The sequence below is a fragment of the Plecotus auritus genome (assembly GCF_963455305.1).
Source record: "Plecotus auritus genome assembly, chromosome: 2".
Classification (NCBI taxonomy): domain Eukaryota; kingdom Metazoa; phylum Chordata; class Mammalia; order Chiroptera; family Vespertilionidae; genus Plecotus; species Plecotus auritus.
The window spans coordinates 159,650,240-159,664,884 of record NC_137771.1 but is presented as its reverse complement, the minus strand read 5'-3'; the positions used below and the strand labels follow the sequence as shown (position 1 = coordinate 159,664,884).

General features: G+C 38.1%; 1 protein-coding gene across 1 annotated transcript in view; it reads left to right on the top strand.

The window, feature by feature from the left end:
- Window positions 1-14,645, top strand: part of SLC9C1 (solute carrier family 9 member C1) — a gene marked incomplete at its 3' end in the record, with an annotated part of 107,909 nt that overhangs the window by 57,780 nt on the left and 35,484 nt on the right. The window contains exons 13-15 of the mRNA XM_080654684.1: window positions 4,400-4,494; window positions 8,766-8,885; window positions 13,768-13,963. Coding sequence (XP_080510810.1) covers window positions 4,400-4,494; window positions 8,766-8,885; window positions 13,768-13,963 — 411 coding nt within the window. The remainder of the gene's footprint in view (window positions 1-4,399; window positions 4,495-8,765; window positions 8,886-13,767; window positions 13,964-14,645) is intronic.

The window sequence follows — 14,645 nt, the reverse complement described above, 5'->3', positions numbered from 1 at the left end:
TCCTTATCTCTTGTTATGTCCTTCAGTTTGAGATCTAATTTGTCAGAAATAAGTATTGCTACCCCAGCTTTTTTTTCAGTTCCATTTGCCTGGAAAACCTTTTTCCATCCCTTCACCCTCAGTCTGTGTGCGTCTTTTTTTCTGAGGTGGGTTTCTTGTAGACAGCAGATATATGGGTCGTGTTTTCTTATCCAATCTGTTACCCTATGTCTTTTGATTGGGGCATTTAATCCATTTACATTTAAAGTTATTATTGATAGGTACTTATTTGTTGCCATTCCTATTCTTTACCCCTGTGTTACTTCTTTGCTTCCTGTTTCTTTCTTTCTTTCTTTCTTTCTTTCTTTCTTTCTTTCTTTCTTTCTTTCTTTTTTTTTTTTACAGTAGACCCTTTAGCATTTCTTGCATTGCTGGTTTGTTGGTAATAAATTCCCTTAGTCCTTTTTTGTCTGTGAAGCTCCTGATTTCACCTTCAATTTTGATTGACAGCCTTGCTGGGTACAGTATTCTTGGATTCAGCCCCTTCCTTTGCATGACTTTGTATATTTCATTCCATTCCCTTCTGGCCTGATGAGTTTCTGTTGAGAAATCAGTTGCTAGTCTAATGGGGGTTCCTTTGTATGTAACTTTCTGTCTCTCTCTTGCTGCTTTTAAGATTCTTACTTTGTCGTTGGTGTTTGCCAATTTAATTATAATGTGCCTTGGCGTCGGTCTTTTGGGGTTCATTTTGCTTGGGACTCTGTGAGCTTCTTGGATTTGTGTGGGTTTTTTCTTCCCTATATCTGGGAAATTTTCTGTCATTATTTCTTCAAAGAGGTTTTCTATTCCTTGCTCAGCTTCCTTTCCTTCTGGAACCCCTATTATGCGGATGTTGTTTTGTTTCGTGTTGTCCCAAAGTTCCCTTAGACTCTCCTCCTGCCTTTTAATTTTTTTTTCTAGAAGTTGCTTTTCTTGGGTATTTTTTTCCATCTTGTCTTCTAGCTCACTGATGTGGTCCTCTGCTTCTTCTAGTCTACTCTTGATGCTTTCTATTGAGTTCTTTACAGCAGCGATGTCATTTTTCATTTCTTCTTGGTTCTTCTTCATTTCCTCTTGGTTCTTGCTCATATTGTCGAATTTGTCTTCCATTCTTTTCAGCCACCTTATGACCATTTCTCTGAATTCTTTTTCTGGAAGGTTGCTTGCCTCCATTTCGTTTACTTCCTTTTCTGGTGATGCCTGCTTTTCTTTCATATGCGGGCTGCTTCTTTGTCTCCCCATGGTCTCTCTTCTCTGGGTGTCTGGTTATGTAGTTCTCTCTCTCCTGGGTTGATTTAAAGGCACAAAATACAGCACTACCAGGTACAACTCACAAGGCACTGAACAGGAATGTATTCACGATATTAATAACCTCCAATAAAGGTGACCACCAGAGAAAGGCAAATTAGGTGATAGAAGAGAAAGAAGAAGAGGAAAAAAGAAAGAAAGAAAGAAAAAAAGAAAAAAGGAGTGTGAAAATGAAATTGGGAAAAGGGAAAGTAAAGAGAAAAAAAAAAAGTAAGAGAGACAAGAAATTGACTAAGAGAGAAAGGGGAACAGACTATATATATTGGGGATAAAACTCCAATAGAACAATCACTAATCCCAGCAAATGCCAGCAACAAGTGCCTGGGGATTAGTACAAACTACAACACCAACTAATATGGAGTGAGGCAAGGGAAAGCTGAAGCACAAAACAAACAAAAAAATAAAAGAAGAATAAGCAAAACAATCTCACAAAAAAAGCATAAAAATTGGATATAATCTACATTCAAGCAAACAACAACAAAAGGACAGAGATAAGGACAAGTTTATGGATAACTCAGACAGCGAAGGGAAAGGTGTATGTGGACTTGGAGCAGGGGATTGGAGATTAGATATGTAAGTAGGGTGAAATTTTAACAAGGGGTAAACAGAAAGAATAGGGAAAATCTAAAGCAGTAAAAGGGTAAGACAAACAGGACACTGAAAAGGGGGAGGTTAGGAAGAGAGTGATGGCCTAAGGGTAGAGTTGAGATAGAGTAAAACGATGCTAAAGGAAAGATAAAAAATAGAATGTAGAACCCTAATCCCAAAATAAAATGAAGAGAAAATAAAATGACACTTAAAAAAAAAAAAAAAAAGATAAAATAGCAGTAGTAATAATACGGATTGAAAATAAAAATGTAATCATTAAAAAGGTAAAATCAAGTGATGAAAAAAGAAAAAAAAGTTTCTTGATTAAAAGATGCAAAAAATGAAAATTTTAAAAAAATAAAACGTAAAAATAAAATGTGGAGTAGTGAAGGTCATTCACTTCCTCTGTTTTTCTGTTTGGCACGCCTGTTTCTCAGTCCAGACAGTATTGCAGTTCCCTGCGTTCCACTGCTCTTCGGTGTTGTAAGCCAGTCCTGATTTTAAGCAGGCGGTGTGTCTTAATTTCTCGTATTCCTTTATTTTTGATTACACAAGAGTCAATTTGTGATTCAGCCCCTGGGTGGCAGTGTTTCTGGATTGACTTCCGGGTCTATCTATGGCCTCTCTAGGCAGTGTTAGAGCCTTCTTTCCCTGTGGCACTCGCCACGGGCCTGTGGGAGTGGGCTGCCTCAGAGCTGGCTCTCTGATGGTCACTCCCCGCTCCGATCCCCAGGTTCCAGAAAAACAACCTTCCCCTGCAGTCTCCCAGGGTGTCTCCAACTGGGTGATCCTATGTATTGGGCTTAGTAATCAGATGCAAGGATTTGAAGAGGAAAAAGCCCAAGTGTGCGAATTCCGGGACTGCGAGTAAGCCCAGGCACCCAGGGAGCACACGGGCTGCGCGTAAGTCTGGACTGCCTGAAATTCTTAGGGTGTCCCTGCACTTCAGATCAAAATGGGTTGCTTTTTAGAGTGCCCTTCTCTTAGCAGCTCTGAGGACCCCTTTCCACAGTCACAGATCACGCCAGCCCCTACAGCCACGGATTTTTCTAGGCACAGACTTCCCTGGTCCTCCAGCTCCCGCAAAACGCGCGTTCCTCTCTCCCGCTGGGACCAGAGACCTCACCTTATCCCAGGCGAAATCTGACCTTTCCGTGGTGGAGTGTAGAGCTTCTCTGAACCCGTGTGCTTGCGCCAGTTGGGGAGCGTTGTTCTGGGGCTCGCAGCTGTTCCTGGGGTGCCGCAGTTGTGGATTCTCAGGCTTCAGATAAGCTCCACTTTCCGGATCAAGATGGCGCAGACTCCGCGTCCAAGCCCGCAGCTCCGGGAGGGGACCCAGCCGCAGTTCGTGCTGCCAGGTCAGGGGAACCCCGTTCAGCAGTCCCCCACCTCCTTCTGGAATTCAGCTATCTCCCAACCAGCCAACAAACACGCCTTGCGCGACCCTCAGCTGTTCTTTCTTTCTGCTCCGGGACAAGGCTCGGAACACGTCTGTCTATTCCGCCGCCATTATTCCCTCCTTCCGGTGTGAATGATATTTTAACATTTTTTTAGTAACTGCTTTATCATTTGTGTTGGCTTTCATGAGTCCATATCATTTTCAGCTTCCTTATTTTTTCCGTAAGCTACTGTGCTTATCTTTGAGAATACAGAATGTATTTAAATCTCACATTACTTTGTAAGTGTTTTAATTAAATTTGAGGAGAAAAATGCTATGCTATTGAGTTCTCTCATCTTCAAATCCAGTTCTATTTCTTCCTAGTATGCACTAGGATCAAAGCCATGTTTTAATATCTATAAATAATTGTGCAGATAGAATGTATTTGATGAAACCCAGGAATCTTTAGTTATAGCAAAGATTCAAATTTTGGAAGTTGTTCTACACAATTATTTTCAACACACTGAGGCCAGAGGTGGTGTCAGACAGGGGTTTCCCCAGCATGAGCCTGAAGCAGAGTGGGCTCTAAATATATGTACTGAATGGATGAATGAATGTGTTCTGCAAGACAGTAGCAGTTCATTTAATGCTAATAATAGACTGGACACAACAGAGTTCTGTTGTCAAAATATTTGGGAAATTGGACTTAAAAATGTATATCAGGATCCTTCACCGTAGAATTCCTCAGAGCTTTTAATCATCTAATAGCCGTTAAAAACTTTTAAGATAGGAATGTGGCTTTCAGTAGTTCCCATAATTATTTGGCCACAGAACTTCACTTATTTTGGCAAATGTAATTAACATCTAGAAGGATCCTAGTTTCCTACAGAACCAGTTGAGTTCCACCCACTGCTCAGACCTAACTTTTACACTCATGAGATATCCAGACCTATCTCACAGTCTGTACTCTGTAGAGAGCTTCTTTTCATAAAGATATAGATTCTTTAGGGATTTTGGCTTCTTTCTCACAGATTATTTTTCCATTAAAGTGAATAAATAAGTTGCCATTGTTATTCATGCTGTATAATGATGTGACTTGACTTTCAGGCAAGCTACCAGAGACAATATAGGAATGAGACTCTGTCCCAGAGTGCGGTCCAGATGCTGGTGGGCGCAGCAGGAAGCTTTGGTGAGAAGGGAGAGTAAGTACATTTTCAGGAGAAAATTTCCATACTCCTAATGTTAGAAATTGTGCAAGATTTTTTTCTTGCTTTTGTCTGATAATTTGGGATCATCCAGTATTATGTGTGGAAGCCCCTGTCTGCTCTATACCCCACAACCAGGCCAGATAACCTACACCCGTTTTTTTTGACTTGGCTCTACCATTCAGACCTCTACGCGTATGAACAAGCTACTTCTTCTTACTAAGATGCTCTGTCCTTTCTCCTTTGCTCCCTAAAGCTAAACTATAGTATACTGCTCTCTCTCTCTTTCTCTCTCTCTCTGACTAATCAAATGCCTCACTAAGTCAAAGACTTTCTTGATCCCTACAGGCACATCTTCCCACAACACACCCTCTCTGAATATTCAGCATACACTTGTAATGATTTCTTTAGATGTAAGTCTCCACAGTAAGCAGTGAGTTCCTCAGAGTCAGGGTTTTAGGGATTACCCTCAAGTTACCCCCTGTGGAAGGATGAAGGCGACAAAGCCCAGATACATACACCTTTGTTCTGATCTATACTCCTGGTACTAAGGACACCAAAATTCCCTGCTCAAATGATCCTAAGTTTACTTATGGGGTTGTCTTCTTGGACCTTTTCCCATGAGCAAACTGTTAAAAGCAAACTGGGCCTTTAGTGTATAAACCTAATAGGTGTGGCAGCCTGGTGTCCACTCACCTGTACCAGTTTGTGGTACGGTGAGAGATAAAGCCAGGTGTGGGATGAAAAGCAGCCAGGCACTGGAGCATGTTTGTGCTAGAGTTCAAGTACAAATTTTCAAAGAGTCTATGAGTTTTAATTCAAGCCTAGCCATGCAAATCATATGACAAATTATATTTGTCAAGATAGGAAGATAAAGTATCTTATTTAAAATTTTGGTTTCTTGGTTAATAATCCTCCTATATAATAAAGAGGTAATATGCAAATTGACCGTCACACCCTCACACAAGATGGCCACCCCCATGTGGTCACAAGATGGCTGGCAGGGGAGGGCAGTTGTGGGTGATCAGGCCAGCAGGGGAGGGTGGTTGGGGGAGACCAGGCCTGCAGGGGAGGGCAGTTGTGGGCAATTGGGCCAGCAGGGGAGCAGTTAGGTGTCAATCAGGCTGGCAGGGGAGTGGTTAGGGGGTGATCAGGCTGGCAAGCAGAAGCAGTTAGGGGCAATCAGGTAGGCAGGCAGGCAAGTGGTTGGGAGCCAGCAGTCCCAGATTGTGAGAGGGATGTCCGACCGCCGGTTTAGGCCTAATCCTTGTGGGACATCCCCCAAGGACATCCCCTGAGGGGTCCCAGATTGGAGAAGGTGCAGACCTCCCACCCCCTAATGCACAAATTTCATGCACCAGTCCTCTAGTGTTTAAATATTTCACATATAGTGCAAGGCTCTCCATTTGCCCTAATGCTCCAAGCCCTTCAAATGCTTAGGAGACCTGAGTGGTGTTAGGGTAGTTTGGGAAAAGGGCTGGGCAAACATAGTCAATTTAAAACAATATGATGTGTACTTTTCAAAGAGTGAATAAATGACATGCTGAAACCATTATCACTTCATTGTCCATGAAAGGTTAATGTAAAACAAAACAAACAAAATAGTACAGAGCAGTTCAGCCCACTGCCTTGATTTTTCCTCTTTAAATCCTCCAAGAAGGTAGAAGCAGCATAAGCCTATGAATAAATGGACACAAAGAAGATGTCAACAGTGGGAGAAGGGGGTTAAAGAGGTGAAAAAATTCATAGTAGGCAATGAAGGCAGATTTTGGAATATATTACATTTTTATTCACATATTAAGAGATACTAGTAAATATTGAATACTAATACACACAGAATTATATGCCAGGCACTGTGGGGAATATCACGATTAGTGAAATGGTGTTCCAATCTCCAGAGACTTTCTATTAATTACACTTGTATTGAGTACTTGCTCCTTTGCTGGGCTGCCTTGGAGTTGATGATTCTTACCAGTAGCCCCATGTGTTGGGGTGTCTTGTGGCAAGAAAAAAAAAACTAAGGAGAGAAAGAGTGTCAGGTTTAAAAAAAAGTACCAGACCTGTGCTAAGTGCCTGTGTAATTACCTAAGAAATAATATATTAAATAAAGAGCTTTTATTAAGTCTTGTTTCAGATACAGTCTTAAACATTTAATATATATTACCAATTTTATGTCTAAAATCCTACCAGGTGAATGCCATTGTTATTATCTTCATTTTGCAGATGAGGAAAGTGAGCCCCAGTGAGATTAAATAATTTACCCAAGGTTATTTGTCTAATAAATTACAGAGCTTGGATTTGAAGCTAAGCTATCTTACTATCCAGTTAAAAAGATCATACTCTTTTCCTAATATGGGTTGAAACAGTGAACATGTTGATATAAAATAGGAATGCAGGAGCCTGAATTACTTAATAATTTGGGCTGTAAAATGTCATGTACTTACTGATATTACAGAATTCTAGGATTCATTAGAACTTGTGAATTATCATACCTTAGATATTAATTCCTTCAAGAAGGTTTCCTGATTCCCCATGATTCTATTCAATGTGCCTCCCCACAAAAGAAAATAAATGTGCCCCCTTTGTGGGTCCAGATTGTCCTCTTATAGATTATCTCCACAGCAACATTTACTACACTTTACTGCAATTGTTTTTGCATGTTTTACTTCACTACTCTGCTAAATTCTTGAGGACAGAAACCAGTTTTTGTTTATGGCTTATGGTTTATCCCCAGCATTTAGCAACCCTAATAGGTGTCCAATAAATATCTTAAAAATTAGGAATGAATCAAGTCATATACACATTAGTGGTTTTTTATGTAATTCCCACGTTATTATATTGAATCACAGAGAATTGAATGATTTTATTTTTTTCTCAATTACATCAGTTTCCCTGTAGCAGATAAATTGCCCAGTTTTCAGAGTGAGAACATTATAATCAACTAGAGGCCCGGTGCATGGATTCGTGCACCAGTGGGGTCCCTCAGGCTGGCCTGCACCCTCTCGCAATCCAGGACCCCATGGGGGATGTTGGACTGCCGGTTTTGGCCCGATCCCCACAGGCCAGGCTGACATCCCCCGAAGGATATAGTAGTGGAAAAGCGGCAGGCAACCGAGGAGGAGCCCTAGCCGGGGCCGGGCACCATGCTGCTCCTGCTCATTCCGGCCCCACTGCACCTGCTGCTGCCACCTGGTAGCACTGCCGCGGAGGCAGGAGAGGCTTATGCCACCGCAGCTGCGCTCGCCAGCTGTGAGCCCAGCTTCTGGCTGAGCGGCACTCTGCTATGGGAGTGCACTGACCACCAGGGGGGAGCTCCTGCATTGAGTGTCTGCCCCCTGGTAGTCAGTGCACGTCATAGCTACCGGTTGACCAGTTCGCTGGTCAAGTGGTTGACCTGTCGCTTAGGCTTTTATATGTATATAGATAGGAAGGACAAGATCCGCCTTTGAACTTAAGTCACCAATGACTTTCCATTAAGCCATTTTTTAATGTAGAACCTCAGACCCAAGGACAAAACTCTATCCTCCTTCTAAGGAAGACAATTAAAGTATCTGGTCAGCAACAGGTAAGTTCCTCATAAAACCAAACAAGACCAAATCATAACACACAGATCTAAGCTGTCTCCATAGAAAAGTCAGAAGAAAACTACAGACAAGTGCCACCAAAGTATCTTTTGGGGTTTTATTACCACTGAATTCTCCAAGAAACCATTTTAACTCTTAATCTACCACTTGTATTTTCCCCATAAATTCCCTGGCTACTTGCCCAAAAGGTGAAAGAAAGAAGATGAGAGGATATGTAAGATCAGCTGGATGTTTCATACATACTTTCTCATTTAGTTATCCCAGGCTAACATAGGTATTTTTACCTCCATTTTACAGAGCAAACAGGTTAATGAGGTAATTTGTTCATTGTCAAACCAGATAATGGGGGTCACAACATGAAAACCCATATGTAGTTGAATCCCAAATATTTGAACTAAGGTATGCTTTCTATTCCTGAACCTTGACCTTTCTACTATTTTAAACCATGTATTTCCAAATTTTTATGCTCTCTGTTTAATAAATAAGTCCCACATATTAAAATTCATAATTATATGTCTATTGTATCTACAACTTTGAGACTTGAACATATGCCCATGAAACTGTCTTATTTCCAGTCATCACTGGGAAAAATAGTATTTTTGCTTTCTGCCAATACTGCATTAAACTTATCCCAAAATTTAAAAGCATGTTTAAAGATTTCTTTTCTTTCTTTTTTTTTTTTAGGTATATGAGTCCTGAAACAATAAAGAATTATTCTGAAAGCAAAACAATTCTTACCTTTGTTAGAAAAGTATTGCTCAATTGGGTATATAATACTAAAAAGGAAAAAGGGGTCCCATCAAGGTAAGTAAAATTGCTGGATCATAATGATAATTTTGTTTAATTTCTTTAACATAAGAAATTATCTTTCCCAACTTGTAGACAATTTTGAAATCATGAAGTATGAGTCTATCAGCTTTTTTTTTCAAGATTGGTGCAGCTATTTGGGGTTACTTGCAATTGCATATGAATTTTTTTTAAATCCTCACCTGAGGATATTTTCACTGACTTTTATACAGATGGGACAGGGGTAAGAGGGAGAAGGAGAAAGAAAAAAAAAACATCAATTGGTTGCTTCCCATATGCGCTCCAATCTGGGTATGTGCCCTGACAGGGGATTGAACCTGCAACCTTTTGGTGTATAGGACGATGCTCCCATCAACTGAGCCACACTGACCAGGGATATACACAAATTTTTTAATTAGTTTGTTTATATCTGGGAAAAAATGCCATTGAGATATTCAAAGGAATTGCATGGAATATGTTGTCAGCTTTGGGTAGTATTGCCATCTTAGCAACATTAAGCTTTCCAATTTGTGAATATGGGATGACTTTTCATTTACTAAGATTTCTAATTTCTCTCAGAAATGTCTTACCATTTTCATTGTACAAGTTTTCACTAAATTTATTTTGTTACCTTTTCTTCAGTTAAATTTAATCTTAAGTATTTTTTTCCTTTTTTGATGCCTTCATAAGTTAATTTTTTCTTAATTTTATTTTTGGATTATTTATTCCTAGTATATAGAAATACAAATGATTTTTTAATATATATTTTAAAGATTTCCTTTAATATGTTTTTTAATTGATTTCAGATAGAAAGGGAGAAGGATAGCGAGGTAGAAACATCAGTGATGAGAGAGAATCATTGATCGGCTGCCTCCTGCACACACACACACTGGGGATGGATCCCAAAATCCAGCATTTGCCCTGACCGGGAATCAAACTGTGGCTTCTTGGTTCATGGGTCAATGTTCAAGCACTGAACCACACTGGTCAGCTGATTTTTATATATTGATTCTCTATCCTGAAGCTTTGTTGAATTCACTTATTAGCTCTCAGTTTGGGGGAATTCTCTAGGATTTTCTGCGTATAAGATTCTGTCATCAATGAATAGAGATAATTTTACTTCTTTCTTTCCAACTTGGATGGCTCTTATTTCTTTTCTTCAACTCAATAGGAGTATCTATTAGATTAAGTGTCTAATCCACCACACTCAATAAACAACAAAAGGATATATCTGTGCAATAGTTATTTTAAAGCCTTTAATACTAAATTAAGCTACAACTTTCTGAGTAATTATATCTGTTGATGTAACTTAAAGAAAGGGAAATTGGAAAACTGGAATTGATAGTCAATTTATCCTTTAGACTATCTCCAAAATGCCATTCATCTCAGTAGGTAATACAGAATCTGGAGTTACATGCTGTATTTAGAATACCCATCTCCATCATTTATTAGCTGAATGAGTTTTTCAGGTCTCAGTTTCCTCATTTGAAAAATAAGTATAATAATATTTTTGTTATATTCTGGAAGCTAACTGATTTATGTAAAGCATCTGCATATAGTAGTTGCTAAAATATAATAGTTGGGTTCTTCTCTGCTTAATGGGACTGTTGTAAAGATTATATAGTGTGTGTAGAAGTCCAGGGATCAGCACTGGGTAATCACTTAACAAATGTTAATATTTATTACTAAGTGCTGAGTAACATTCCACTGAAAACTGAGTTCCTTAGCTAATGGGTAAAGTCATAAATATGGGGATATGGCATTTTAAAAAGACCAACAAACATGCAAGGAAACAAATAACCATGAAAAAGAACCAGCAGAAATAACAGCAGACTTATATCCCTATGACTTCAGTTATTAGAATTATTCAATGTGGACAGTATTACTGAAATGTTAAAATTAATAAGTGATGGACTCACAAACATGAACAAGTCAATCACCAAAAGAAAATGAACAGAAAAAAAATGGAAAAATACCTATAATCCTTAAAATTAAAAATTCAACTTAAATTATTCAGAATTGAATACAAAATCAACATGATATATCTAATTTGGAGAGATACAGCTAGAGTTGAGCAAATAAGAATAAACACAAAAATATCAGGACCCTGAGCTCTGAAGTGGTAATGCTTGGGTGGACAAATTTGAGGATGCGAAACCCCCCTATTCTCATGAACACTCTGGCCTGACAGAAGCAGCTGCCTCTACCTTGCTAGAGGATAATAGCCTCCTAGCACATTCAGATACTGCAAAGACATCACAAGATAAAGCTTGTCTTTGTTTCAAGGTTAGTCTCTACCACCTTTTTTTATTTCCAAGGTAATTACCGAGGACAGATCTCAACACAGCTAGAGGGTAAAATATAGTATATATTCCAGGATTCTACAACTTATCAACTGAAGGACTTACAAGACCTGACCAATATCAGAGAACACTAGTAGAACATATAAGGGAATGGATCTTGAGAAGATTGCAACATGAGGTCAGATTATGAAGAATTTATTGGCATGATGGTCTTAGCCATGATGAGGGAATGTTCAACATGTGATCAACGAGACTTGCAATTGGTATTATTACATGCCTGAGATGGGTTTTGAAGCTTGACGAGGCCAAAAACCTACAGCAAATGAGGTGCAGATGATAAAAATTATAATATTTAACTAGAGGAATGAAGAACCAACCACATGACCTCTGGAAAGACCTGAAGAACTTTTCCCTTCACCACGGCAACAGTAATAAACTCAATGATAGATGTTTTCTGCAGGGCATGGTTGACAATAGTTGAAACAACAATAGAATTGGTGCTTCAATTCCTTGTCTCCTGCCATTCCTTGGAAGAATGAATGGCAGAAGACAAATGGCAGCACTTCCATGTCAGAGAAAGGATGGGCATACTTTATTTTGTGAACAGCAAACCAGAGAATGGCTAACAAATAATGTGTGTCAAAGGGAAATACAGTTAACTCACTATTACTTAATTTCTAAAGATAGAGAGCTGGTGGGCAAAGGGATGAGATCACGTACTGCAACGGAAAATCATGATCCCTCCAGACATAAGTCAGTTCTCAGGTCCAGAGCTATTGAGAAAGGATGGCAACAATACCACAAGTATACAGGAGAAATATCCTCTCAACATTTTTTTTCAAATGGACCTTTAGGCACTTTACCTGAGTTACTATGCATTGGGAAAAGGAAAACACCTAGACTTTTGTACTTCGGGGATATGGCATTTAAAATAATACTGATACAAAAAGCTTAAAATCCTATCTTTGTCCTCAAGTTAAACTGGGAGCTTTTAGGCTAAATGATATATAAAGTTTCTGACTCGGTCTGTCTCATAGAAGTCCAGCAGGTCCACTGTGTGGTCATTTTCTGAGTATATAATTGGGACAAACATACTTAGTATCTTTATACATTATCTAACTGACCTACAGAGCAAGGCTCATTATGGCAGGAAGGACCAGGTCACCAAGTAGAAACCATGGCCAAAATAGGAATAAGAAGCAATATAGCATTCCAGGATTAAGAAATTAACACGAACATTAAAGATTTAAAGGAATTATGAATTAGCCGCATCATATTTTTTCAATTCATCTATGTGGCATAAACAAGTCACTGTAAACAGACGAAAGGTAACCTCAAGTGCAATGCTTTACCAAATATTTTATTGCTGGAAGAAAGCAAAAAAATTTAAATCAGAATTACTGCCTGAAGGCCTGGAGGGCCCTACCAATTTAATGCCAGGATTATATTTGTGTTCTTTTCTTAAATAGAACCTCAAATTGTAAGTTTCAGACCTTGTGTAACACAGATTGAACTCTGCGAATAGAGAAGTGATCCAGTACTTTAACCACTCTTCAATCAGTAATTAATTAATCAATAAGAGTTTTAACAATAAAAATGCATTATTATACCATTTGAATAATTAAAAATAAAATTAAAAATACGTAAAGTAAATCCTCATCCTCAATTTCACCTTCTAGCATACTTAGTATGGAAAATATTTTCCACAGCATACACATAACTTTAAATATTTTTATTAAAATGTGGACCCCAAACTGTTCCACCACACACATCCAGGGATTTGTTCTTGATTTTATGCTTTGACCAAGAAAGATGCTCATAATACATTATTAAGAGAGAAAAAAATCAGGTTACAGGATAGTATGTATGATATCACTCCTTTTGTGTTTATGGACAGTGATGATAAAAACAAAAGGATTAGAACAATATTTAAATTGTTAATAGTAGTTATCTTTGAGAAGTGGAATTATTGGAAGGTGGAAGGGATTTCCTTTGTGTGTTTTTAAAAATATTTCCAGTTTAAATTGTCCCTGTTTTATAAACAAAAGTATTTCTATTAAAAGTACAGTGAAGCCTGGTGGGTTGATTGGAGCGTAATCCCATTCACACAAAAAAATAAATAAATAAAAAATAAAAAATGCAGTTGAGGCACATACCTAGGTTTTGGGTTTGATCCTGGTCAGGGCATGTATAGGAAGCAACCTATCAATGTTTCTATCCTACAATGATATTTCTCTCTTCTCTTCCTTCCCCTCTCTCTAAAAACAAAACAAAACAAACAAACAAACAAACAAAAAAACACCAAAAACAACATATAATCAGGTGAGGATTTTTAAAAAGTACAGTAAAAATGAGGAATAGGTGAGGAAGGTGAGAAAGAAAGAGGGAAAACCAGCATCAGTCATTTCCCAGGAGAGGAAATTAAAAGGACACTATCTGAAGTAGGTGCCAGAAAGTGTTAGCTCCTGATGGCTACCTCCCAGAACTAAGCTGGACTCCCGCAGCTATTGATGATTAGAGTAGAGCTGGACATATAATGAAGATAATTCCATGGAATTCTTTTATCAAATAAAACTTCCTCCTTTTCTTTTTTACAGATATTTCTTTCTTAATGTATTCCATAAAATAGTATTTACTGATGAATTTGAATATGTCGGATACCTTGTGATACTAATGAATACGTTCACTATTATAATTTCTTGGGTGCCCACAATAGATGACATCTATGACGAAGAATTAAGACAATCTAACTACATTTTTCTTGGATTTTACATCCTGGAGTCCCTAGTTAAGGTAATCAAAGAGTGTGTGTGTGTGTGTGTGTGTGTGTGTGTGTGTGTGTGTGTGTGTGTGTAATATTCAAGAGGGAGATTTCCTAACTTCAATTTTCAATACTAGCTACAGTTTTCTAAAAGAGTGTATAAAATTCTCTTCCACTTCTCAAACAAATAAACTTTAGTTTTTAAAGGTAATTTTAGAGTGACTCAATATAACATATCCATACTTTAAGGATTGATTTTGTATTTGCAAAAATAAATTTTAAAATAGTGTGTGTCAAAGGGACCCAAAATGAGTTTCACAGGTATTGGCAATGTTCTTAAACTTAGCAAGGTAGTAAACACATGGATGTTGGTTTTATTACTTTTACACTAAATAGATAAATAAATGGATAAATAGATGGATATATACTCATTTATACAAAATGATATCATAATTTGATTTTTAAATCCAATATAAAGGTAGTTGTCAAATAATGGAAATATACAACCACAAATTGATAACAATATTGTGTCATATGGATCAACAAGTAGTGATATAAAATATTTTAGCCAGAAAGTTTAAATAGAATAAGTATATCTGATATTTGGACAAAATTAATGAGTCTCAAATTTTTAATGGAAAATTAAAATGCTACTGCAGAGTGATACTGTTGGAGAGGGGATAGACTCACAACCCATCACATTACATGTAATAA